This window comes from Oncorhynchus masou, unplaced genomic scaffold (genome assembly GCF_036934945.1).
Source record: "Oncorhynchus masou masou isolate Uvic2021 unplaced genomic scaffold, UVic_Omas_1.1 unplaced_scaffold_1089, whole genome shotgun sequence".
Lineage (NCBI taxonomy): Eukaryota > Metazoa > Chordata > Actinopteri > Salmoniformes > Salmonidae > Oncorhynchus > Oncorhynchus masou.
The window spans coordinates 106304-133290 of record NW_027000607.1 but is presented as its reverse complement, the minus strand read 5'-3'; the positions used below and the strand labels follow the sequence as shown (position 1 = coordinate 133290).

The 26987-nt window shown below is 43.4% G+C and overlaps 1 protein-coding gene across 3 annotated transcripts in view; it reads left to right on the top strand.

Annotated features, from left to right (window-relative positions):
- The window catches only part of LOC135529088 (somatostatin receptor type 5-like), a 35570-nt gene extending 9738 nt beyond the window's left edge, over positions 1–25832 (top strand). Inside the window, exons 2-5 of one of the 3 annotated variants that reach the window (XR_010453651.1) lie at positions 8005–8761; positions 9845–10294; positions 23693–23879; positions 24035–25832. Coding sequence is in view for 2 of the 3 variants with exons in the window: in XM_064957993.1 (XP_064814065.1) it covers positions 8009–8761; positions 9845–10294; positions 23693–23776 (1287 nt within the window). In the remaining variant the exon portion in view is untranslated. Of the gene's footprint in view, positions 1–8004; positions 8762–9844; positions 10299–23692 lie in introns of all 3 variants that reach the window. The other 2 variants (XM_064957993.1, XM_064957994.1) reach the window with 2 other exon arrangements.
- Positions 25833–26987: the final 1155 nt, after the last annotated feature.

The following is a 26987-nucleotide window of genomic DNA, read 5'->3' as shown; positions in this document are numbered from 1 at the left end:
ACCCTTAAAATACCATTTGAATGGTCAAAACTTAACGCTACTCCTCTTGAACCGTTTAAGCTATCAAAACCAAACAAATGTTGAAATATGCAGACTGAAACAATATAATAATTGCGCACAGCTTTTTGATACTATTTATACTTTTCGAACCAGAAACATTTTAAATGTGCATTACAATGGTAACATTAAGAAGCCAGCATACATCCAAATGAGGAAACAATATATTACCCTCAGAAATACTTGTAATAGGCCTTTGATTATTGATTATATATATATTTTAAAGTAAGGGCAGATTGCATCATCTGTGGATCTATTGAGGGGGTATGCACATTGGAGTGGGTCTAGCGTTTCCGGATGGATGAAGGAGTTGATATGAGCCATCACTGGCCTTTCAAAGCGCTAGTCATTTAGGCAGGTTACCTACGCTTTCTTGGGCACAGGGACTTTGGTGGTTTTGTCTGAAATGGCAAAATGTATCAACTTGACTAATCCACATTTTGTATTTTGCCCTCAAAACATATTTTTTAAAAGATCAAATGTTTTGTGGATTTTCTATGTAACTTTCTTTTAATAATATTTTGTTGTCCTTTATGGCTTAACTTGGAGACATAACCAGGGTTTAAATTGGACCCAATCCGCCAGGTAACACTCCAAATGAATGGCTCAGAAATAAGAACTCATCATTTTTAACACACTTTAATTATTATACTCAGATAGGCTAAGTTGCCTTTTTACAGAATGGCATTACAGAATTTGCACTTCCATATGTGGAAACATTGCTACTGCAGCATGCTAACAACACCTTTTCACATGTGAGGTGAATAACACTATTTCATCATCACACGTGAAAGGGGGTTGTCAAGTTTTAGTACATGTGAAAATGCAAATGTGATTTTTACACGGTTGTTTTTTTACGTGTCTTGGTGTGGGCTCTGGAGTGGAACAGTGGTCTAATGCACTGCATCACAGTGCTATAGGTGTCATTACAGACCCTGGTTCGATTCGATCACATCCGGCTGTGATTGGAAGTCCGATAGGATGGCACACAATTTGATTTTCAAATGTTGAACTGCATATCTAAAATTCACATGTTGAAGTGAAACAGCTAATTTCACATGTGCAACTGCAACTCACAAGGAAAGTTGGTGTTAACACGTGAACTCCACATTTTATACATGTGAAAATATGGTTTCACGTGAAATTTAAGCTCAATATTTGAAAATGCGATTTTCACATGTGAAACTGCACATTTTACGTCCTTTTTTGTAAAGGGAGTATGCAACAGAAACATATAAGAATCCCACTGTTGAATAGTTGAACTATTCAATTGTTCAGCCTATAATATACTCCTCTCGAAGGCGTATTCAAATTGCGAGTGCTGCACAGGGAGAGAAATATGTATGCCCTGTCACTCACTGTACAACATTCTTAATGCAGTCGCAGGAAAACACACCTTTCAAAGCAGTTTTGATGGTCACTGTTAAAAGAGGAGGATCACTTGTCTTTCTACTGTTACTACAGTGGTAGGATCTTCATTTCACCTGTATTGTCGCAGCAAAATAATCCTGCAGCAACAGGGGTTGAACATTTAGTCCAATGGCTGAGTGCCAATGGAATGTTCTTTTTTTTGGCGGGGGGGGGGGGGGGCATTCAAGTCATTAATGTGTTGCTAACTAGCAACAAGATGTTTATACTTTAGAGGTTTGTGATCTAGCTAATGATTAGCCTAATGTTTATACTTTAGAGGTTGTGATCTAGCTAATGATTAGCCTAATGTTTATACTTTAGAGGTTTGTGATCTAGCTAATGATTAGCCTAATGTTTATACTTTGAGGTTGTGATCTAGCTAATGATTAGCCTAATGTTTATACTTTAGAGGTTTGTGATCTAGCTAATGATTAGCCTAATGTTTATACTTTAGAGGTTGTGATCTAGCTAATGATTAGCCTAATGTTTATACTTTAGAGGTTGTGATCTAGCTAATGATTAGCCTAATGTTTATACTTTAGAGGTTGTGATCTAGCTAATGATTAGCCTAATGTTTATACTTTAGAGGTTGTGATCTAGCTAATGATTAGCCTAATGTTTATACTTTAGAGGTTTGTGATCTAGCTAATGATTAGCCTAATGTTTATACTTTAGAGGTTGTGATCTAGCTAATGATTAGCCTAATGTTTATACTTTAGAGGTTGTGATCTAGCTAATGATTAGCCTAATGTTTATACTTTAGAGGTTGTGATCTAGCTAATGATTAGCCTAATGTTTATACTTTAGAGGTTGTGATCTAGCTAATGATTAGCCTAATGTTTATACTTTAGAGGTTTGTGATCTAGCTAATGATTAGCCTAATGTTTATACTTTAGAGGTTTGTGATCTAGCTAATGATTAGCCTAATGTTTATACTTTAGAGGTTGTGATCTAGCTAATGATTAGCCTAATGTTTATACTTTAGAGGTTGTGATCTAGCTAATGATTAGCCTAATGTTTACACTTTTGAGGTTGTGATCTAGCTAATGATTAGCCTAATGTTTATACTTTAGAGGTTGTGATCTAGCTAATGATTAGCCTAATGTTTATACTTTAGAGGTTGTGATCTAGCTAATGATTAGCCTAATGTTTAATTTAGAGGTTGTGATCTTAATGATTAGCCTAATGTTTATACTTTAGAGGTTGTGATCTAGCTAATGATTAGCCTAATGTTTATACTTTAGAGGTTGTGATCTAGCTAATGATTAGCCTAATGTTTATACTTTAGAGGTTGTGATCTAGCTAATGATTAGCCTAATGTTTATACTTTAGAGGTTTGTGATCTAGCTAATGATTAGCCTAATGTTTATACTTTAGAGGTTTGTGATCTAGCTAATGATTAGCCTAATGTTTATACTTTAGAGGTTGTGATCTAGCTAATGATTAGCCTAATGTTTATACTTTAGAGGTTGTGATCTAGCTAATGATTAGCCTAATGTTTATACTTTAGAGGTTGTGATCTAGCTAATGATTAGCCTAATGTTTATACTTTAGAGGTTGTGATCTAGCTAATGATTAGCCTAATGTTTATACTTTAGAGGTTGTGATCTAGCTAATGATTAGCCTAATGTTTACACTTTTGAGGTTGTGATCTAGCTAATGATTAGCCTAATGTTTATACTTTAGAGGTTGTGATCTAGCTAATGATTAGCCTAATGTTTATACTTTAGAGGTTGTGATCTAGCTAATGATTAGCCTAATGTTTATACTTTTGAGGTTGTGATCTAGCTAATGATTAGCCAAATGGGGTAAATGCAGAGGGGTAACCCTCAGGCTGTTTATTTACAGAAACTATGTTGCATCATATGGGCTACATCAGGCGATAGTGATAACCCCTGCCTGATGGGGAAAGTATATTTTAAATGTCAGCATCATTTTATTTCCATTCATTTTTGAGCAGAGTGCCCTTTTAAAAAGTAACCAGAACTGACTTTCTCACAGTTACTGACTTTCTCCCCAAAAGGTGTAGGTCCCCCGTGACCTGTAGTATGATGTGATAAGTGTTGCTGTCAGTATTGTTGTCAGGAGGTTTAGGCACCTCCTAAATCCCAATTTGACCTTACTTCTTTAACATCAAATGAATGAACGTAATTGCAGTATTCGGACCTCATAAACCACCATTTTTTGGTTTATTGTTGAAATATATACATTTGAGTTATTTTGATGTTGGAAGGTAAACCATCTCTCTAAATTGTCTATCAAATATTAATGTGGTTCTATGTCTCAGTTTGGCAACCCTTTAAGCCCAATGTTACATTTTTGCAGCACTTACAAATCTAACTCTAGCTCTGGCTCAGAATGTTTGTTTCTGAAATGTATTTTTTTTAACATAATCACTACATCTTAGAAAAGATAGGAAAAAATATTTAATTTCATGTACTTGCATGGATGGCTTACAACATATGCTTGTTTGGTGGACTGGTGTAGTCTTAGACAAGTGGACAGGTTTCTGATGTTTCAGAGTCTACTGATGCCACAATAATCATACAGACACACAACACATACTGCTCAGAGATACATCTGGGTCTAAGGAGATGCACTAGGTAGTGTTTGTCATGATGTTTTAGTTTAGGATCTGTACACAATGCAATTTTTTGGAAGCATTGCATTTGTTCAACCATTGGTCTTACAGGGTTAAGCTATGAACCTCAATCCAATGTTGAAATGTGCAGACTGACTCAACTCAGATGGCTTGCATACGGCTTGTTGATACTATTTATACTTTTTGGATTTATAACCATTTAACATTTGCATAAATGAACCTGGGTTTGAATGAGAAGCACACGAATACAGTGGTAGCTATTCAAAACGGTCCTGCTCCTTGGCTACAAGACCAACTTTAAGATGCTTAGGCTGTCCTAACTTCAAGTTCTCTAAAACCTTTAGAAACTATAATGACATAATATAGTCTATAATGACAAAACACTAGGAAAACACTCACTTTCCATGAAATAGACTGACCAGGTGAATCCAGGTGAAAGATATGATCCTTTATTGATGTCACTTGTTAAATCCACTTCAATCAGTGTAGATGAAGGGGAGTAGACGGGTTAAAGAAGGATTTTTAAGCCTTGAGTCAATTGACTCATGGATTGTGTATGTGTGTCATTCAGGGGGTGAATGGGCAAGACAAAAGATTCAAGTGCCTTTGAATGGGGTACGGTAGTAGGTGCCAGATGGGGGGGGGGGTGCAACTCAATATTAGGATGTTTGGTATACTCTATGTATATAGATATAATGCTAATAAACTTGAACCATTTCAGCTACAAATACCACTTTAAGATTTTAAAAATGTTAAATTATACAGAGTGGCTACGCTAAAGATACTGAGATTTTTGCGCATGTGCAGGATCGAGTCCTTTCAGCTGTTGCCTTAGTGCTCACTCATTTCGTGACTCCCCTGCTGCTTGTTCAAACAAACTTAGTTCATTGTCTGTTGTAACAGTAATCAAAGCAAACATGAGAACGACACAACAGGCAGTCTAGCAATTTCATGTTCTTTTTTCAGGAGAGGAGTTGGCCTACATGCAGCTATTTAGGCAAGCTAGATGTACACAGCATATCAAAAAGCAAGCCACAGACAGGCAGTAAGTAGCAATTTGATGTGCAAGCAATATCCGTTACAACAGACAGATAGCCTTCATATATACACACACACACACACACACACACACACACACACACACACACACACACACACACACACACACACACACACACACACACACACACACACACACACACACACACACACACACACACACACACACACACACACACACACACAGAGAGAGGACAAAACATTAGGAACACCTGCTCTTTCCATGACATAGACTGACCAGGTGAATCCAGGTGAAAGATATGGTCCATTATTGATGTCACTTGTTAAAGAAGGATTTTTAAGCCCTGAGACAATTGAGACATGGATTGTGTATGTGTGCCATTCAGATGTTTTGTACCCTCAGTGTTTATATTTTTTGAATGATTGTTCAAGTCGCCAACAGGTTTTTATTTCAGCTGTTCAGAAATACGAGACAGAGACATAGGTGACATCATCATCTCGGTCAAAGTGGTCGAGGCTTCAGAAGAGGGTGACTAAAGCATCAAGTAAAGAGACAGACTTGAATGTGTGTATTAAATAACACATGCGCAGAACATGATTCTGATTATTCATTTTGGGAAAAAAGTTTCCAGAACATGAATGTACTGTAAGCATTTTGTTGGATGGTGTATACCATGTGTATTCTGTAAATATGATTAAAAAAACCTGAAATTTTAAACTTGACCTGTACAAGCTAGAGACACCAAACCAACTTTCACATTTTCAGTCTATCCTATCCTATCAACCATAAATACTTCAAGACAAGCTAGAAAGCACACACATTGTCTTAGGAAGAGTCCTTTTCTATTTCTTTTAACTGCAATAATGAGTTTTTCACTACTGTGGGCTTATGCCAGTAATGGACATTTAGTAGCTTTTTCCAACATTTTAATCTTAATGTGGGAATGACCGGCACTGTGTAATATACTCTTATTAATCTGCATAAGAAATTAAAGTCAACCGACTGGCAGTTTATCTTCAATGTGTCCATTATTAATCTTTTATGGACAGACTACGTAAACATAAAAAAAACAAATTACGTGAGATTTTATTTCTGGGTAAACCGAGATTGGTCCTTTATAGATCGCAAAGTGTAGTTTGAAGGGGCAATCTGCAGTTCAAAATATTACAAAGCAGTGACCCCGCCACTTTATTGGTAAACAGCTGAGGGGCGGGGCTTGAGTAATATAACCATTCACAAATTCATAGAAAAAGCTATGGATGCAAGGACTTACCATCCATGAGATTGAAATGATAGTTTTACCATGTTTTAAAGCTATAGTGGTTGTTTACATGGACTTTGTTTACAAACATTGACGTAAAACAAGCTTATATTTTGGCTTCTGATGGGTTCCTACAGTTGAACTAAGCTCATGAGGCTTTGATAAAGTATATTATTCAAGAATCAATGGCTATATATCAATCATTTAACGGTCCAAAAATGGATGTAGTAATTGCGGATTGCGTCTGTAAATGGCACAAACACAAGTTATTAAACAAAGTCATGTTATGTTGACTTTATTTTCTGTATAAATTTGAATATTATATAACCAATTTTTGGGCACTGGAAAGTGCAATTTTTCATGAGTGAAAATAGAAACTGTCATGATTTTGCGCTAATAGAGTCAGACAATTATGTCCTTACAATAGTTTTGATTTAGATTGACAGAAATGTCAAACCGATTTATGCAACTTCGCCTCCATGCCACATGCAATTGTTTATAGTCACAACACTAGGCTGTTGAATGGACGTCATTCCAATGTTTTGGACTGCGGTTCAATGAATCCCCACATCAGACCACTTATTGGCGCAACAGGTTTCAGGAGCTAGGGCTAGGGGTTTACTCAGAAACACTGATCCATCTTGAACAATGAAATGTCAACCCTTGACCTAGCCTTGACCAAGTCTTCAATCAGATACACCCAGCATTGTCCAGGACTTGCACGCCATTGACAGACCAGATTGTTACGTCCATTCTTGGACTTAGAATTCATAATATAAACCCATTGAAGAGTATAAGAGTTTAGTTCCACTGTCTTACCCCATCAGAACCAAACAGAACCCCATCAGAACCAAACAGAACCCCATCAGAACCAAACAGAACCCCATCAGAACCAAACAGAACCCCATCAGAACCCAAATATAACCATGTTTTACCCCTTTGTTTGTAAACAATGCAATTGTAAACAAACATTGTATAGCCTCAAAATAAGGTTAAAAGTATAATTTGGATATCTTGGATGGTCAGTCCTTGCATCCATAGCTCTGTCTATGAACTGGTTACAATTCTCCAACAGCTATTTACCAAGTCAGTGGCAGGGTGACCACTTTGGTTACATTTCTCCAACCCCATCCTTCAGCTATTTACCAAGTCAGTGGCAGGGTGACCACTTTGGTTACATTTCTCCAACCCCATCCTTCAGCTATTTACCAAGTCAGTGGCAGGTTGACTGCTTTGTAGTAAGGCATGAGGAATACGTGGAAGAAGTGCATGGATGTATGCCTGCCTGAGGTAGTCCATGCAAATGTGCTGTTTTTCTGATGAAGTACAGAGTGAACAGTGTCAATATGGGCTCCCTGCACAGAGAATGTCCATGTGCTGTTATGGGTGAACAAAGTGGAGTGGTGAAGCAGTATAGTGGAAAAGGTGAAATATCACACTATTACATAACAAAAACATTGAAACATCACTCAACCTCTCATCCATAAGATGGTTTTCATAGACAAATGTCAGAATGACTAATGATGTTCAATTATATTCTAATGTATTCTATATTCTTCTTCTATTCTGTTCTTTTCAAAATGTCCATTAGAATGACTATTAGAATGTTTATTTTCCATCCTCAATAACTGACAGTTCTATTTTTATTTTCAGCCTTATGGGCCATTTCCTAATTCATCTCCCTGACCTCCAACCCCACCCCCACCTCCCCGCTATGAATCCCCAAGACTGCACCTCCATCCCTGGGGATTTCAACCTCTCCTCCTCCTCCAGGGGCTACTCCACGGTCCCCAACCTCTTCATGAATGAGTCCGGCGAGAGCGCTCCCTTCCAGGACAGCAGCACCGTTATCACCGCAGTAATCTCTATGACTGTATTCATGGTGGGCCTCCTGGGCAACACGCTGGCCATCTACGTGGTCCTGCGCTATGCCAAGATGAAGACTGTCACCAACATGTACCTTCTGAACTTAGCCCTGGCAGATGAATTGTACATCTTAGGACTTCCCTTCCTGACCACCCAGAACGTGCTCTCTTATTGGCCGTTCGGGGAGTTTCTGTGCCGCGTGGTCATGACGGTAGACTCCATCAACCAGTTCACCAGCACCTTCTGCCTGACCGTGATGAGCATTGACCGCTACCTGGCCGTGGTGCACCCCATTCGGAGCGTCAAGTGGCGGCAGCCGAAGGTGGCTAAGATCATAAACGGGCTGGTGTGGGTGGTGTCGTTCGTGGTGGTGCTGCCGGTCACCATCTACTCAGATGTTCAGGACCGCTTCAACTCGTGCAACATGAGCTGGCCCGATCCCCAGGAGCTGTGGTCAACGGTCTTCATCCTCTACACGGCCATCTTGGGCTTCTTCGGCCCCCTGCTGATCATCTGCCTCTGCTACCTGCTCATCATCATCAAGGTATAGTTGGGTTGTACTATAACCCACATCCTCTTTAGTATTATGTTGTTCATTGTTTGTTCATTGTTTAAGGCCCCTTCCATTTGTTTGAGACCCCATTCCATTTGTTTGAGACCCCATGCCATTTGTTTGAGGATCCATTCCATTTGTTTGAGACCCCATTCCATTTGTTTGAGACCCCATTCCATTTGTTTGAGACCCCATTTCATTTGTTTGAGACCCCATTTCATTTGTTTGAGACCCCATTCCATTTGTTTGAGACCCCATTCCATTTGTTTGAGACCCCATTCCATTTGTTTGAGATCCCATTCCATTTGTTTGAGGATCCATTCCATTTGTTTGAGGATCCATTCCATTTGTTTGAGACCCCATTCCATTTGTTTGAGGATCCATTCCATTTGTTTGAGGATCCATTCCATTTATTTGAGACCCCATTCCATTTATTTGAGGATCCATTCCATTTATTTGAAGCCCCCTTCCATTTGTTTGAGACCTCATTCCATTTGTTTGAGACCCCATTCCATTTGTTTGAGACCCCATTTCATTTGTTTGAGACCCCATTCCATTTGTTTGAAGCCACCTTCCATTTGTTTGAGACCCCATTCCATTTGTTTGAGACCCCATTCCATTTATTTGAGGATCCATTCCATTTATTTGAGGATCCATTCCATTTATTTGAGACCCCATTCCATTTATTTGAGGATCCATTCCATTTATTTGAAGCCCCCTTCCATTTGTTTGAGACCCCATTCCATTTGTTTGAGACCCCATTCCATTTGTTTGAGACCCCATTCCATTTGCTTGAAACCCCCTTCCATTTGTTTGAGGGCGCCTTCCATTTGTTTGAGGCCCCAATGCATTTGAGTCCTTAATCCTTTCTTCTCACTGTCCCAAACTGAATTCTAATGGTTCTTAGGTTTGTTTCTATTTCCAAACCCAATGGACCAGTGCCTTAGACCCTGGCCTGGGCCTGAAACCTCTCCAAACCACTATAAATCCTCTCAATATAGTGATCTTCAAAGGTGTCCATGTCCAAAGCTATTCCTTCACAAAGTCACAGACAAAACCTCCCATTCATTACAGGTGAAGTCTGCCGGGGCCAGGGCGGGCCTGACCAGGCGGCGCCGCTCCGAACGCAAAGTAACCCGCATGGTGGTCATCATCGTGGTGGTCTTCGTCATCTGCTGGCTGCCCTTCTTCACCACCAACATAGTCAACCTCGTCTTCATCATACCAGAGAACAGTGTCACCGCCGGCGTCTACTTCTTCCTGGTCATCATGACCTACGTCAACTCCTGTGCCAACCCGCTCCTCTACGGCTTCCTGTCTGACAACTTCAAGCAGAGCTTCAGGAAGGTCCTGTGTCTCCACAAGGCGAACGGAGTTGGGGTGGGGGACGGAGGAGACATGGGGAGTGGAGGGGGACGTCCCATATCCCCTCGGCTGGAGAGGGTGGAGACGACACAGCAGCAAGACCCGCTCTTCACCCCCCGGATCATGGACTTCAACAATGGACACATGCAGAACAACCAAGTAGGTAAATCTATAGAAATAAAACGACTAGAACGGACATTTGCAATAAAGTGAACGTTCTGTGATGGGTGGACTACTAATTCTATGGGTCAATATTCTACCCAAGAACTGTGAATGGCTATCAGGTATCAATTATTTTGGTCAGTCTGCTAAAGATAATCTTGAAGGCTGTCCGTTTCATTCATTGGTAGTCAACCGCAGTATACAATATAACTAGATTCACAGCCAATTTATATGTAATTTATATTTATCTAAATGATAGTACTTGATAGTTTTTTTCACCTGCAGAGCATCTTAAGAAGTAGAATAGATTAATAAGCACTTACTACACAGGGCGTTTACCCTTCTCCTTGTCCCACAACTGCTTTACAGCATAGAGGGTGAGAGGAGCTGAAAAATCACTCTGGAAGCCTAACATAGTAAACCCTCCTGATCAGAAGCTTTGACGCTGAGAGGATCCAGTGTACTGTGTGCTGATAGTTAGTTACACCCACTAGTACTGTAAATGGGTACCACTGATTTCTCCACTCAGCGTCAGAGTGCTATGCATTTCTCTAGTATTTTTGCATCACAACATTGACGTGTAAGGGCCCTCCAGTTTTTTAGATAGACTGGGTCTTTATATTTGCCATCTAGGTCTTGTTTTAATAAGAGAGAAATCAGACCTCCCTGCTGAGTACCTGACAGACTACCATTTCTATAGGAGTAGTTAAAACAAACAATGGCGCTTTTAGTATTTAAAAAAGGCTTGATCTACCTCACCCGGTATGCCATCAAGCCCTGGGGTTTTTCCAGACTAAAAGGATTTAATAGCATCAAAAAGTTCTTCCTCTGTATTTTGATCTTTCTGTACATTTGTTAATTTTCTATGTTTTATATTATTTGGAAAGAATTCATTTTAAAATACCATTTGGAGAATCATAGATTCTTCAGTAACGAGTTTCTGCAAATTATTTTTGTTAGTGTTCCTGTATTGGAGATTCAGGAAAAATGTTGTGCATTTTTCTCCATATTCCTTGCTTTATTTTTGTAATAGATTACATTAGATCATTCTTGAATAAGTTATTTTTGTTTTCCCTCTAACTTATTTTGTATCTCTGTAGTATCGTTTTTATTGCTATCAACCTGTACTATTAGTAAATGTATATCCCTTGTTAGTCTTGGCTCTTTTGCCAGAAACTGCTTTGTTATTATTGATGAATATTGAATGACCCCTGAAGGTACATTTGAAGGTATCCCAAACAATAAGGGGATTTGCTAAACCTATACTATACTGGAAAAATTCAGTTATAAATGATTTTGTCTTAGTTAAAAATAAGTTGTCCTCCCGTAAACTTTGATGAAATGTCCAATATTCCCTTCCACGTGGAAAATATATAAGAGTTTTGTGAATGCCAATTAGATGATGATCTGATCTCATTCTGTTTACTATTAAAACTTTTTTGCAAGAGAGAAAGAGACAAGAAAGTAGTCAAGACGACTAGCTTGATTAAGTCTCCTCCATGTATACAGTATCTCACTAGGTCGGGTTTTTTTCATCTCCAAATATCCACTATTTCTAATGTGTCCATAATATTAGTGATTTCCTTAGAGGCATGGTGATGATAGTTTGTAGAGTGATTACCTTTACGGTCCATTGAGATATTCAAAAGGATCCACCTTTCTTGCGAATCATTCCTGACTATTTGCACATTCAGATCTACATTTTTGGTAATTTATATCACACCTTTTGAGTTCCTGTTACGTTCATCGTATGAAGGAGACTCAGGCGCAGCGTGAATAGAGTTCCACATATTTTTTATGAACTGAAACTCACCAAAACAAAACAACAAACAACTTAACAAAACGTGAAGCTACTAGTGTGCACACAGGCACCTAACTGTAGACAAGAAAGTGGACACCAGAAAGTGGAAAAAAGGCATGCCTAGATATGATCCCCAATCAGAGACAACGATAAACAGCTGTCTCTGATTGGGTACCATATCAGGCCAACATAGACATACAAAACCCCTAGACATACAAAACCCCTAGACATACAAACGTACCCACCCTAGTCACACCTTGACCTAACCAAAATATATAGAAAACAGAGATATCTAAGGTCAGGGCGTGACAGTACTCCCCCCCCCCCACAAAGGTGCGGATTCCCGGCCGCAAACCTGAACCTACAGGGGAGGGTCCGGGTGGGCATCTACCCTCGGTGGCGGCTCCGGTTCTGGATGCAGTCCCCGCTCCCTACACTGATCCCTCCGCTTCTGTGGAACCGGACCGTGGATTGTTGTCGGAGACCCCGGACTGGGGACCGTCGCCGGAAGCTCCGGACTGGGGACCGTCGCCGGAGGCTCCGGACTGGGAACCGTCGCCGGAAGCTCCGGACTGGGGACCGTCGCCGGAGTCTCTGGACTGGGAACCGTTGCCAAAGGCTCGGACTGGGGACTGTCGCCGGAGGCTCTGGACTGGGGACTGTCACCGGAAGCTCTGGACTGGGGACCGTCGCCGGAGGCTCTGGACTGGGAACAGTCGCCAGAGGCTCCGGACTGGGGATTGGTCGCCAGAGGCTCCAGACTGGGGACCGTCGCCGGAAGCTCCGGACTGGGGACAGTCGCCGGAGGCTCCGGACTGGGAACCGTCGCCGGAAGCTCTGGCCTGTGGAGGCACACTGGAGGCCTGATGCGTGGGACCGGTATAGGTGGCACCGGGCTGATGACACGCACCTCAGGGCCAGTGCGGTAGAGGAGGCAAAGGACGTACTGGACTACGGGTGGGTGCTGCTATGGTGACCAGTGAGCTGAGATAAGGCGGGGCTTTAGCCAAGCAGAAACTTACAGATGACCTGGAGCCAGTGGCGTTGGCGATGAATATCAAACGAGGGCATTGCCTGTGAGCCAATGCCACTATTCTGATATCTTCCCCTTGCTTGTAGTAAACATATATAAACTTGTCGACAAAATACATAAAAAACATAAACAATAAGCACATTAAATTATAAACCTGTTCTCAACAATAGAGAGAGAGGGAGAGAAGAGAAGAGAAAAGAGAGAGAAAGAGAGAGTGAAAGAAGAGAGCGAGATCAGGTGTGTGTGAGTGTATAAGTCTGTATGTGTAAGCGAGCATGTAATTGAGTACGTGTGTGTTCATATCCATTTCATAATGCTCAGGTATTTTTACAGTCCACATGCTTTCTTTTTTTGTAACCTGAATTACCTGTAGAATTTAGTACAGCCATGGTGTCATCCATGTCCTTGTTCAGTCGTGGCTGATAATATACACTACCGGTCTAAAGTTTTCTTTATTTAGATTATTTTCTACATTGTAAAATAATAGTGAAGACATCAAAACTATGAAATACCACATATGGAATTATGTAGTAAAAAAAAGCGTTATATATTTGAGATTCTTCAAATAGACACTCTTTGCCTTGTTGACAGATTAGCACACTCTTGGCGTTCTCTCAACCAGCTTCATGAGGTACTCACCTGGAAAGCATTTAATTTAACAGGTATGCCTTCTTAAAAGTTAATTTGTAGAATTTATTTCCTTCTAAATGCGTTTTAGCCAATCAGATGTGTCGTGACAAGATAGGGGGTTATACAGAAGATTGCCCTATTTGCCAATAGACCAAGTTTAGCTCAAAACAGCAAAGAGAAATGACAGTCCATCATTACTTTAAGACACTAAGGTCAGTCAATCTGGAACATTTTAAGAACTTTGAAAGTTTCTTCAAGTTCAGTCACAAAAAAAACAAGTTACCAGCCTCACGGACAGTGGAGTGAAGGAGAAGCAGCTAACAAGTGCTCGCCATATGTGGAAACTCCTTCAAGACTGTTGGACAAGCATTCCAGGTGAAGTTGGTTGAGAGAATGCCAAGGTGTGCAAAGCTGTCATGAAGGCAAAGTGTGAAGGCAAAGTGTAGCTATTTGAAGAATGTCAAATGTAATACTTTTTTGTTACTACATGACTCCATTTGTGTTATTTCATCGTTTTGATGTCTTCACTATTATTCTATAATGTAGAATTTAGTAAAAAATAAAGAAAATCCCTTGAATGATTAGGTGTTCTAAAACCTTTGACCGGTAGTGTACATCTAGCTGTCTTTTGTAGGCACCGAACGGCAGCTGCGGGTAGGGTTAAGGGGGGAGAGGTGTGTGTCTCTTCCTTAACATCAGCAGGTGCACACTATCTAATGTTAAGGAAGTCTTGAGGTTTTGCTTTCCTGAGTTAGAATACCTCATAATAAACTGCAGACCATATTATTATATTTTTCGTACATGTCTATTTATCACCACAAACCGAGGCTGGCACTAAGACCGGGCTCAACAAGAAAATGCACATCCAGAGTGTCAGGACCCGGTTTCGAACCTGGGTCTCCGGAGTGAGAAACAGTCACTTAACCAACTGAGCCACGAATAGACAGCAGAACCCAGAAGATGAGGCAGACACAGCAGTACTTAAGACGGTGTATTTAATAAAGAAAAAATCCTAAAATACAAAAAATGGCAAATCCAAAAGGTGGTAGGAAAAACACAAAAAGACCTCAAAAGAAACTCACCAAAAATAAACAAAAACAAAAAAAGAATACCACAAGAACTTCACCCGGAATCGACAAGAGCACACAGAACACTAGGGCAGGGTGCTAACATACAAACACAGAGCACAGAACTGAGGGAAACAAAGGGTTTAAATACAATCAGGGGAAACGAGACACAGGTGCAAATAATAATGGGATTCAAGGGAAAAACATAGGGACAAAAAGCACAATGGGGACATCTACTGACCAAAACCCGGAACAACCCTGGCCAAATCCTGACAGAATCCCCCCTAGGAACGGCTCCTGACGTTCCTACCAGCTCTCTCAGGGTGGAGGACCCTGAACTGACGAATGAGGTCAGGGTCCAGGATGTCTTTGGCAGGAACCCAGGAGCGCTCCTCAGGACCGTAGCCTTCCCAGTCCACCAGATACTGCCAGGACCGCTGCACCCGGCGGGAATCCAGTATCCGGTGGACGGTATAAGCCGGCTGGCCTCCAATGACACGAGGCGGAGGGGGAGGTCTGTCTGCCGGGACAAGGGGAGAAAAAACAACAGGTTTTATCAATGACACATGAAATGTGGGATTAATCTTAAGGGATCTGGGTAAGTGTAGGCGATAAGAAACTGGGTTAACTCTCCTGGCAACCTTGAAGGGACCGATGTATTTTTGGGACAGCTTGCGAGACTCCACCCGTAGAGGTAAGTCTCTTGTGGAAAGCCAGACTCTCTGGCCGGGGCGCAGGGTAGGCCCGGGACGGCGACGTCTGTTGGCTTGTTGTTGATACCTCTGTGAGGAACGCATCAGATTAAGACGGGTCTTCCTCCACATAAGCCGACAGCGTCTGACGAACCTCAAGGCTGAAGGCACTCTGACTTCTGCCTCCTGGTCCGGGAACAATGGAGGAGCATAGCCAAACTGACACTCGTGCGGGGACATACCAGTGGAGGAGGAGCGCAAGGTGTTGTGCGCGTATTCGGCCCAAACAATAAAGGATGACCATGTGGACGGGTTGTCACGAGTCATACATCGGAGGGTGGTTTCCAGCTCTTGATTCATCCTCTCTGTTTGGCCGTTGGACTCCGGATGGTACCCTGAAGATAGACTGGCAGAAGCCCCCATGAGTTGGCAGAAGGCCTTCCAAAACCTTGAGGCGAACTGGGGACCTCTGTCAGAAACCACATCTTGAGGAATGCCGAAGACTCGGAACACATGATTAATTACCAACTCAGCCGTTTCCTTGGCAGAAGGTAACTTAGTCAGAGGGACGAACCTGGCCGCCTTTGAAAACCTGTCGATTATGACTAGGATAGTAGTATTGCCATGGGATGGAGGAAGTCCAGTAATAAAGTCCAATGAGATATGGGACCAGGGTCTGTGGGGAACAGGTAAAGGGTGAAGGAGTCCTTGAGGGCGGAGGTGAGAAGATTTGCCCTGGCAGCACACGGGGCAGGCATTGACGAAAGTGGCAACGTCTTCTCTTATGGTAGGCCACCAGAACTTACGCTGGATGAACTCCAAGGTGCGACCTACGCCCGGATGACAGGTGAGGCGAGAGGAGTGCCCCCACAGAAGGACCTGAGTCCTCACTGCCTTGGGGACAAACAACCGATTGGCAGGGCCTCCTTTAGGGTCCGGTTCGCTAGCTTGAGCACGTCTCACGGTATCCTCAACTTGCCACGAGATCGGAGCCACAATCTTAGCAGCAGGAAGGACAGGCATGTCCGTGTCATCTCGAATGGCAGGAGCGTAGACTCGGGACAGGGCATCCGGTTTGAGATTCTTCGACCCGGGCCGATAGGTGAGGATAAACTGGAATCGATTGAAGAAAAGAGACCATCTAGCTTGTCTAGAGTTCAATCGCTTCGCCTGCTGGATATACTCCAGATTTTTGTGGTCCGTAAGCACTTGAAACGGGTGAGAAGCCCCTCGAGCCAGTGTCTCCATTCCTTCAATGCCATCTTAACCGCTAGGAGTTCACGATCCCCCACATCGTAGTTCCTCTCAGTCGGGGTAAGCCGGTGTGAGAAGAAAGCGCACGGATGAAGCTTCTTGTCTTCACCCCTCTGAGACAGGACAGCTCCAACACCAACCTCTGATGCGTCTACCTCCACCACAAATGGTTCATCCGTAGTCGGTAGTATCAGGATGGGAGCAGAGAGGACGCGCTGCTTGAGTCCTTGGAAGGCCGTCTCAGCTTCTCTTCCCCACACAAACCTTGCATTGCCACCTTTGGTTAAAGCTGAGAGAGGAGCTGCCACCAAACTGAAGTTCTTGATGAACTTGCGGTAAAAGTTTGTGAAGCCCAGGAAACGCTGAACATCCTTAACGGATTTGGGGGTGGGCCAATCCGCTACCGCCCCTACCTTCCTAGGGTCCATTTGGACTCGACCGGGTTCCACTACAAATCCCAGGAATTGTACTCGGGATGAATGGAATTCACATTTTTCCGGCTTAACGTACAGATGGCTGTCCAGGAGGCGTTTGAGTACTTGTCTGACATGCTTAGTGTGTTCTTGAAGGGAGCTCGAAAAGATGAGGATGTCATCCAAGTAAACGAACACAAATATGTTAAGCATATCCCTAAGCACATCGTTTATGAGCGCTTGGAACACCGCTGGGGCGTTGGTCAGGCCGAAGGGCATCACCAAGTATTCATAGTGACCAGTAGGCGTGTTGAAAGCGGTCTTCCACTCGTCACCAGGTCTGATCCGCACAAGATGGTATGCGTTCCGCAGGTCAAGCTTAGTGAAAACAACTGCTTCCTGGAGCAGCTCGAAGGCTGTGGCCATAAGGGGTAGCGCGTAACGGTTACGGACGGTTATGTCATTGAGTCCCCGGTAGTCGATGCAAGGACGTAATCCACCATCTTTCTTGGCCACAAAGAAAAACCCTGCTCCCGCCGGGGAGGTTGATGGACGCATGAGGCCTGCTTCCAGAGAGTCCTTGATGTAGGTATCCATAGCAGCTCGTTCGGGTGGAGATAGGGAAAAGATCCGACCCCTGGGGGGCAAGTGCCCGGAAACAGGTCGATGGGGCAATCGTAAGATCTATGGGGTGGTAGCATGGTGGCCCTCTGTTTGCTAAACACCAGTTTGAGGTCATGGTAACACTCGGGAACTCGGGTCAGGTCGATGGATTCTAAAGACTCGGGAGTAGAACTCGGGGAATTCTGGAAAATACAAGTAGCTTGGCACGTAGGACCCCACTGCTTGATAGTGCCCACAGACCAGTCGATGTGAGGGTTATGGCTGTGAAGCCAGGGGTATCCAAGGACGAGAGGGAACTCGGAACAGGAGATCAAATGAAAGTTCATCAATTCCTGGTGTTGTGAAACTGAAAGTCTCAAGGAGGTAGTGACATGAGTGACAAGTCCAGATCCCAAAGGGCTTCCATCCAATGTAGTAACCCTCATGGGGTCACTTAGAGGTTCAGAGGGAACGCCATTCTCCTTCGCCCAGACACCATCCATGAAGTTACCTGCGGCTCCAGAGTCTACCAAGGCTTGAAGGTGAAGCTTGTGGTTGTCCCAGGAGAGGGTGACTGGAATGAGCAGACGGGAGTTGGACGGATGGGAGGAGGTTATGTTTCCCGTTACAGTTCCCCCGGTCTGTACGGGACAGAGCGTTTCCCTGGAGCCCGGGACACGTGGAACGGAAATGGCCCGGTTTGCCGCAATATAGACAGCGTCGCTCCCTCATCCGGCGGTCTCTCTCAGCCTGGGAGATGCGTCCAATCTGCATGGGTTCCGGTGGAGCCAGCGATGATAAAGGTGGGGACTCGGAGCTGGGACTGATAGGGGCTAGAGGTCTACGGTTGAGTTCTCTCTCTCTCAGACGCTGGTCAATGCGTGAGGCCAACTTGATCAGGGACTCGAGATTGTCCGGTGGTTCCCGAGTGGCCAGTTCATCTTGGATAGTGTCGGAAAGGCCTTTCAGAAAGCACACCGTGAGCGCCTCGTTGTTCCAACCACTCGCTGCTGCCACCGTGCGGAACTGGATGGCATAGTCCGTCACGCTGCGCCAACCTTGATGGAGAGTCAGGAGCTGTTTGGCTGAGTCAGAACCACTGCTTGGGCCTTGAAACACTCGTTTGAATTCCTCAGCAAAGGCAGAGTAGCTGGCACAGCAGGAACTATGGGCATCCCACACAGCAGTAGCCCAGGCCAGGGCTTTTTCCGACAGCAGGGTAATGATATATGCGATCTTAGACCGGTCGGTGGGAAACGACGAGGGTTGCAGCTCAAAGGAGAGAGAACATTGAGTGAGAAAGCCTTTACAAGCACTTGGATCACCTGAGAACCGTTGGGGAGGTGGAAGACGAGGTTCAGCCAGGGGGTTAACTGCCATGGGTACGTGAACCTGAGGTACTGGGACGGAAACTGTTGCCGGGGTAAGTCGATCAGATATTTGCTTAATGGAAGTCAGCATCTCCGACAGAAGATGAGAATGTCTAGCCATTAAGGCCTCTTGCTGAACCAGGGCGGCTTCGTGGCGTTGGACAGTCTCCTGGTGGTGGGACAGCGTGGCAAAAAGGTCCTGGGAACTGGCTGCCTCTGGGTTCATTTTTGGCTCTGTGTTTCTGTCAGGACCCGGTTTCGAACCTGGGTCTCCGGAGTGAGAAACAGTCACTTAACCAACTGAGCCACGAATAGACAGCAGAACCCAGAAGATGAGGCAGACACAGCAGTACTTAAGACGGTGTATTTAATAAAGAAAAAATCCTAAAATACAAAAAATGGCAAATCCAAAAGGTGGTAGGAAAAACACAAAAAGACCTCAAAAGAAACTCACCAAAAATAAACAAAAACAAAAAAAAAGAATACCACAAGAACTTCACCCGGAATCGACAAGAGCACACAGAACACTAGGGCAGGGTGCTAACATACAAACACAGAGCACAGAACTGAGGGAAACAAAGGGTTTAAATACAATCAGGGGAAACGAGACACAGGTGCAAATAATAATGGGATTCAAGGGAAAAACATAGGGACAAAAAGCACAATGGGGACATCTACTGACCAAAACCCGGAACAACCCTGGCCAAATCCTGACACAGAGGCTTTGCTCCTAGCGACCAGCGATTTGAATGTAGGGAAACTACAATCTGTCTTACCTCCTTTTTAACAGCATGTCAGCTGTGCAACTAGATGCGAAAAAACTCGAGATCACCATTACTCCACACACAAAAATGCATACAAAGCTCTCCATTGCCCTCCATTTGTCAACTCTAACCATAACTCTATCGTCCTGATTCTTACTTACAAGCAAAAACTCAAAAAGTAAGTACCAGTAACGTGCTCAATACGGAAGTGGTCCGATGAAGTGGATGTTAACTAAGCTACAGGACTGTTTTGGTGGCACATTTGATAACATTGAGGAGTTTACGACATCAGTCACCAACTTCGTTAATAAGTGCATTAACAACGTTGTCACCAAAGTAACTATACGTACATATGCCAACCAGAAGCCGTGGATTACAGGCAACATCCAAACTGAGCTAAAGGCTAGATCTGCCACTTTCAAGGAGCGGGACACTAATCCGGACGCTTAAAAAAAAATCCTGCTACGACCTCCAACGAGCCATCAAACATTCAAATCTTCCATACAGGACTAAGATCGAATCCTACTATGCTGGCTCTGATGCTTGTTGGATGTGGCAGGGCTTACAAACTATGAACGATTAGGGAAACCCAGCCACAAGCTGCCTAGTGACGTGAGCCTACCAGACGAGCTAAATTCCTTCTATGCTCATTTCAAGCCAAGCAACACTGAGCCATGCATGAGAGCACCAGCAGTTCCGGATGACTGTGTGATATCCCTCTTCATAGTAGATGTGAGTAAGTCCTTTAAGCACGTTAACATTCACAAGGCCGCGGGGCCAGACGGATTACCAGAATGCGTACTTAGAGCATCCACTGGCCAGCTTGCAAGTGTCTTCACTGACATTTTCAACCTTTCCCTGACCCAGTCTGTAATACCTACATGTTTCAAGCAGACTACTATAGTCCCTGTGCCCAGGAAGGCCAAGGTAACCTGTCTAGATGACTATCGCCCAGTAGCACTTACATTGATAGCCATGAAATGCTTTAAAAGGCTGGTCATGGCAAAGACCATAATTTCAAACACCCTGGACCCAGTCCAATTCGCAACAACACATCCTCCACGCTGACCCTTAACATGGGGGCCCCTCAGGGGTGCATGCTTAGTCCCCTCCGGTACTTCCTGTTCACCCATGACTGTGTGGCCGCACACAACTCCAACACCATCATTCAGTTTGCTGAAGACACAACAATGGTTTGCCTAATAACCAACAATGATGAGACAGTCTATAGGGTGGAGTTCAGTGGCCTGTCAGTGTTGTGCCAGGACAATAACCTCTATACATTAGCAAGACGAAGGACCTGATCGTGTACTACCGGACCTAGAGAGCCTAGCATTCCCCAATCCACATCGATGGGGCTGTTGCAGAGTGGGTCGAGAGCTTCAAGTTCCTCGGTGTCCACATCACTAAAGAATTATCATTGTCCACACACACCAACACAGTCACGAAGAAGGCACGACAATGCTTCTTCCCCCTCAGGAGGCTGAAAAGATTTGACCATGGGCCCTTAGAAAGTTCTACAGCTGCAGCACTGAGAGCATCTTAACTGGCTGCACCCCCACTTATTATGGCAACTATTTGGCATCCGACCGCAAGGCACTGCAGAGGGTACATCACTGGGACCAAACTCCCTGCCATCCAGGACCTCTATAGCAGGCAGTGTCAGAAGAAGGCCTTAAAAATGGTCAAGGACTCCAGCCACCCAAGTCATAGACTGTTCTCTCTGCTACCACATGGGAAGCGATACTGATGCACCAAGTCTGGTACCAAAAGGACCCTTAACAGCTTCTACCCCCAAGCCATAAGACTACTAAATAGTTAGTCCGGGTAGCTATTGGTTAACTATAACTTTCTGCATTGACCCTTTTTAGCACTAACTCTTGCATTTACATTGCTTTAATTGTTTATTATCTATCCTGTTGCATAGTCATTTTATCCCTAGAAATATGTACACATCTACTTCAATTACCTTGTACCCCTGTACATCGACTTGGTTCTGGTACCCTGTGTATATAGCCAAGTTATCGTTACTCATTGTGTATTTATTCCTCGTGTTCCTATTTATCTTTTTTTCTCCCAGCATTGTTGGGAAGGGGCCGTAAGTCATCATTTCACTGTTAGTCTACACCTGTTGTTTACAATGCATGTGGCAAATACATTTTCACTGGATTTGATTCAACACCAAGCTCAGAGACTTGGGTCTGGACACCACCTCTGCAACTGGATCCTGGACATCCTGAAGGGCAGACGACAAGCTGTCAGGATTGACAAGCCAATCTCCAGCACACTGACTCTTAACACAAGGGCCCCCCAGGGGTGTGTCCTGAGTCCTCTGCTGTAGGTCTATTAACCAACAATGGCGAATCAGCCTATAGGGAGGAAGTAAGTGAACTGGCATTGTGATGCCAGGACAACAGCCTTTCCTCAACATCAGCAAAACAAAGGAGTTGATTGTTGACTTCAGGAATCAGAGGGGGGAACATGCCTGATCCACATCAATGGGACTACAGTAGAGTCATGTTCCTCGCTGTCCACATCACCAAGGACATGACATGGACCAACAACACCACCACAACACCGTCTCTACTTCGTAAGGCGGCTGAAGAAATTCCAAATAGTACTGCTGACCTGTTGCATCACGGCCTGGCATGGGAATTGCTTCATCCACGACTGCAAGGTCCTCCAGCTGTTGGTGAAGAAGGCCCAGTACATCACTGGGACCATGTTCCCACCCATCCAGGACATCTAATCAAAACGTTGCCTGGGGGCGAGCAGTAGCATCATCAAGGAACCCACACACCCCAGTCACTCCTTTAACGTCGGGCAGATGGTATCGGAGCATGAGGTCTGATAGCTACAGACTCAGACACAGTTTCTATCTACAAGCCCTCAGACTGCTGAACTGGTCTGACCACCTCCACTGACTCTGCACACCTTGGCACATATGCACTCACTTAATCACTCACACAACTCACAGATATGCAGTCTTCCACACACACACACACGCACACACAATCACACACATTTATGCTACACACATCACAACTGCTGCTACCAGACTCTTATTATCATTGTTAAATACTGCACAATTTATACACTTTCCCACCAATCGCCCCTTCCCCAAAACACGTGTAAATATTGGACTATAAACTGTGCCTTCATATATTATACTTATGCAAAAATAAAAATTCTATTGTACTGAGCCATTTACTTTATATTTGAATTCTTATCTTTTATGATGTCTTACTGTTGTTGCGTTGTCAAGAAGGATCCTGCTAGTAAGCATTTTGTTGGATGATGTACACCATGTGTGTCCGTACATAAGACTAATAAAACAGAAAAGTTCACTTGTTTGTGTGTGAATAGATTTCTGGTGATCTCCTTGGTGTGACTTGTGTCTGTGTCTAGTACTCCCTGTTAGTGTGAATGTGTTTCTATGATGCCATAATGTACATAACATAATACATAACAAACAGCAGCTCTGTGTGACATATCAGACAGAAGATGCTCAAAGAGAAGTCCTCTTTTCTATTATATCTTAAAAGAGATTTATCATCTCTTTTATAGTTTGAAGATTAAAAACAAATTGTGGCTGACGGGGGAATGGGCGGGGGGGCAGACGGACGGATGGGGGGACGGATGGACGGACGGGGGGCAAAGGGGGATGGGGGAGTGTATGACATAAGCTTTGTCCAGCCAAGGAGTCCCTGATAGAGTGTGCTGGTCATTGTTTGTAATGTCTAAATGTATCTCTTGCTGTCTTTGCAGTGTGTTCAAATTGAGACTTGTGCCAACATGACGACGGAGCTTCTGCCCTTAGAGAGCCCAGTGATTGTTCAGTCTACGCTATGATGAGGCCTGATAGGTCAGTCTACGCTATGATGAGGCCTGATTGGTCAGTCTACGCTTTGATAATCCCTGATTGGTCTGTCTACGCTTTGATGAGCCCTGATTGGTGAGTCTACACTTTGATAAGCCCTGACTGGTTAGTCTATGCTTTGATGAGCCAAGCCACCTCCCTCTCCATCACGACAAACAATCCATCATTGGGAGCCCTCCCACTGTCAACCCATGTAGCTCTTGACCAATGACATGTTTCGGACGATACAGGAAGAAGAGGTACATGGGACTTCAAAGAACACTTCCTGTTCTGACACTACACTGAACGATTTCTGCGATGACACCTCTCCATATTTGTCAGTATAAACTACAGACATTTACAGCGCATTGCAGCACTGGAAGGGGCTGGGGGGAGGACGGCTCATAATAAGGGCTGGAACGGAGCCAATGGAATGACATCAAACACATGGAAACCTTGTGTTCAATGTATTTTATACCATTCCACTGATTCCGCTCCAGCCATTACCACAAGCCCGTCCTCCTCAATGAAGGTGCCACCAACCGCCTGTGCATTGCACCAGCTTGGTGTCATGGAACCAGCAAGAGCACATTCTTCCATGTACTTTATAGATTCCTTACATATACTATAAGGAAATACTATTTTTTAGACTGTGAATGGGTAGAAACTTGCCCTAGATTAAAATGCCCTAGAAAATGAACCTGAGTATTCCCTTCACTTTATATGAACTGGATCATTTGATTTCATCAGAAATGTTGTGAATTGAAATGGATTGTCATCTTTGTGAGCTTGGAACTTTCTGTATGTAGGTATGTACTGGGCCTTCATCACTATGCAGGTAAGGCCATGACGGGACCGTACTACACACACTGTCTATGACCCTTGTCCATTTGTCACTATGATCACCTGTAACAAGTCCCAAAGGCTCATAATTCCCACCTGTGGACTCATGGATGGTTTCTGCTCTGGACAAAGTTAGTTCAAGCTGGGATGACCAATGAAATGGTATTAGAGGAAACCTGCACTGTGGAAAAAGAACACTGTCCCCGAACAGAGAGAATGATGATAATGATGATGTCAATCAAATATATGAATCTGGCGTACAGTACTCATTGTATCTATGGCATAATGTTATAACTGAGGATCCTATTCATATTATTGATGAATTATTGTTATTTGTTGGGTATTATTGTTATAAACTTGGGTAGTTGTTCCAAGTGTTTTGGTTATTTTAATGCGTTTATTTGTGATTAATGGATCCCCTTGACCTTTTATTGGAGATTGAAGCACTGGTGCAACTTCATTGTGCTTGACCTTACCTGAGGTCATGTTCTTTAGGCACCATACAGAATAAAACGGACTGAAACAGGGAGGGACTACCTCCTAGACTAATGTCCAGTAAGATACACAGATGTTAATTTCACCTTTTGAAATGGTTTCCCTTGCATGCCCTACTGAACAATCTGCGTACAACAGCATAGTCGTCGCTGGCTGATGGAAAGCACTCATCTCCAAAACACCTTTCTTCAGGAAATGGAAGAAATTACCATATTGTCCCATTATTGAACATACAATTCTGGAACTTCAGGAGCCATTTTGAATACATTTTCTTGGTCCTAGAGTCATTAAATGTTCAGAGTACATTGAAGGGAGTTACTGCTTTCAATTAAAAAAAAAAATGTAAATGGCAAAAATGGAGTTTTCATCAGACAGCGACTCAATGATTAATCTGCTGTACACACATGCAGTATTTTATGGATTCGCTTTAACTGTATTGATTTCAATGAGCACACAATCCACACGGACTGTCTTACAGTCATGTATGACAGGTTCAAGATTTATACAGTAAGTTATTATCTGTGTACTCTACTCTGGGATTACACCGTGGTCAAGTAAATGTAAAAGAAGTTGCTGTTACTTATGCTAATTATTTTAAATAATACCATAGCATTATTGCTAATGTGTACCATCTGGACATGTGTTCAAAATGTTTCATTTCAGTGTTATTGTTTTAATAAAATGACAAAAATACAATTGGTTCGATCACTATGGATGTCGTCCGAGTACCAGTCTTTGTAGCTAACATTCCACTCCCTGTACCAGTCTTTGTAACTAACATTCCACTCCCTGTACCAGTCTTTGTAGCTAACATTCCACTCCCTGTACCAGTCTTTGTAGCTAACATTCCACTCCCTGTACCAGTCTTTGTAGCTAACATTCCACTCCCTGTACCAGTCTTTGTAGCTAACATTCCACTCCCTGTACCAGTCTTTGTAGCTAACATTCCACTCCTTGTACCAGTCTTTGTAGCTAACATTCCACTCCCTGTACCAGTCTTTTTAGCTAACATTCCACTCCCTGTACCAGTCTTTGTAGCTAACATTCCACTCCCTGTACCAGTCTTTGTAGCTAACATTCCACTCCTTGTACCAGTCTTTGTAGCTAACATTCCACTCCTTGTACCAGTCTTTTTAGCTAACATTCCACTCCCTGTACCAGTCTTTTTAGCTAACATTCCACTCCCTGTACCAGTCTTTGTAGCTAACATTCCACTCCCTGTACCAGTCTTTGTAGCTAACATTCCACTCCTTGTACCAGTCTTTGTAGCTAACATTCCACTCCTTGTACCAGTCTTTGTAGCTAACATGCCACTCCTTGTACCAGTCTTTGTAGCTAACATTCCACTCCTTGTACCAGTCTTTGTAGCTAACATTCCACTCCTTGTACCAGTCTTTGTAGCTAACATTCCACTCCCTGTACCAGTCTTTGTAGCTAACATTCCACTCCCTGTACCAGTCTTTGTAGCTAACATTCCACTCCTTGTACCAGTCTTTGTAGCTAACATTCCACTCCTTGTACCAGTCTTTGTAGCTAACATTCCACTCCCTGTACCAGTCTTTGTAGCTAACATTCCACTCCTTGTACCAGTCTTTGTAGCTAACATTCCACTCCTTGTACCAGTCTTTGTAGCTAACATTCCACTCCCTGTACCAGTCTTTGTAGCTAACATTCAACTCCCTGTACCAGTCTTTTTAGCTAACATTCCACTCCCTGTACCAGTCTTTGTAGCTAACATTCCACTCCCTGTACCAGTCTTTGTAGCTAACATTCCACTCCCTGTACCAGTCTTTGTAGCTAACATTCCACTCCCTGTACCAGTCTTTTTAGCTAACATTCCACTCCTTGTACCAGTCTTTTTAGCTA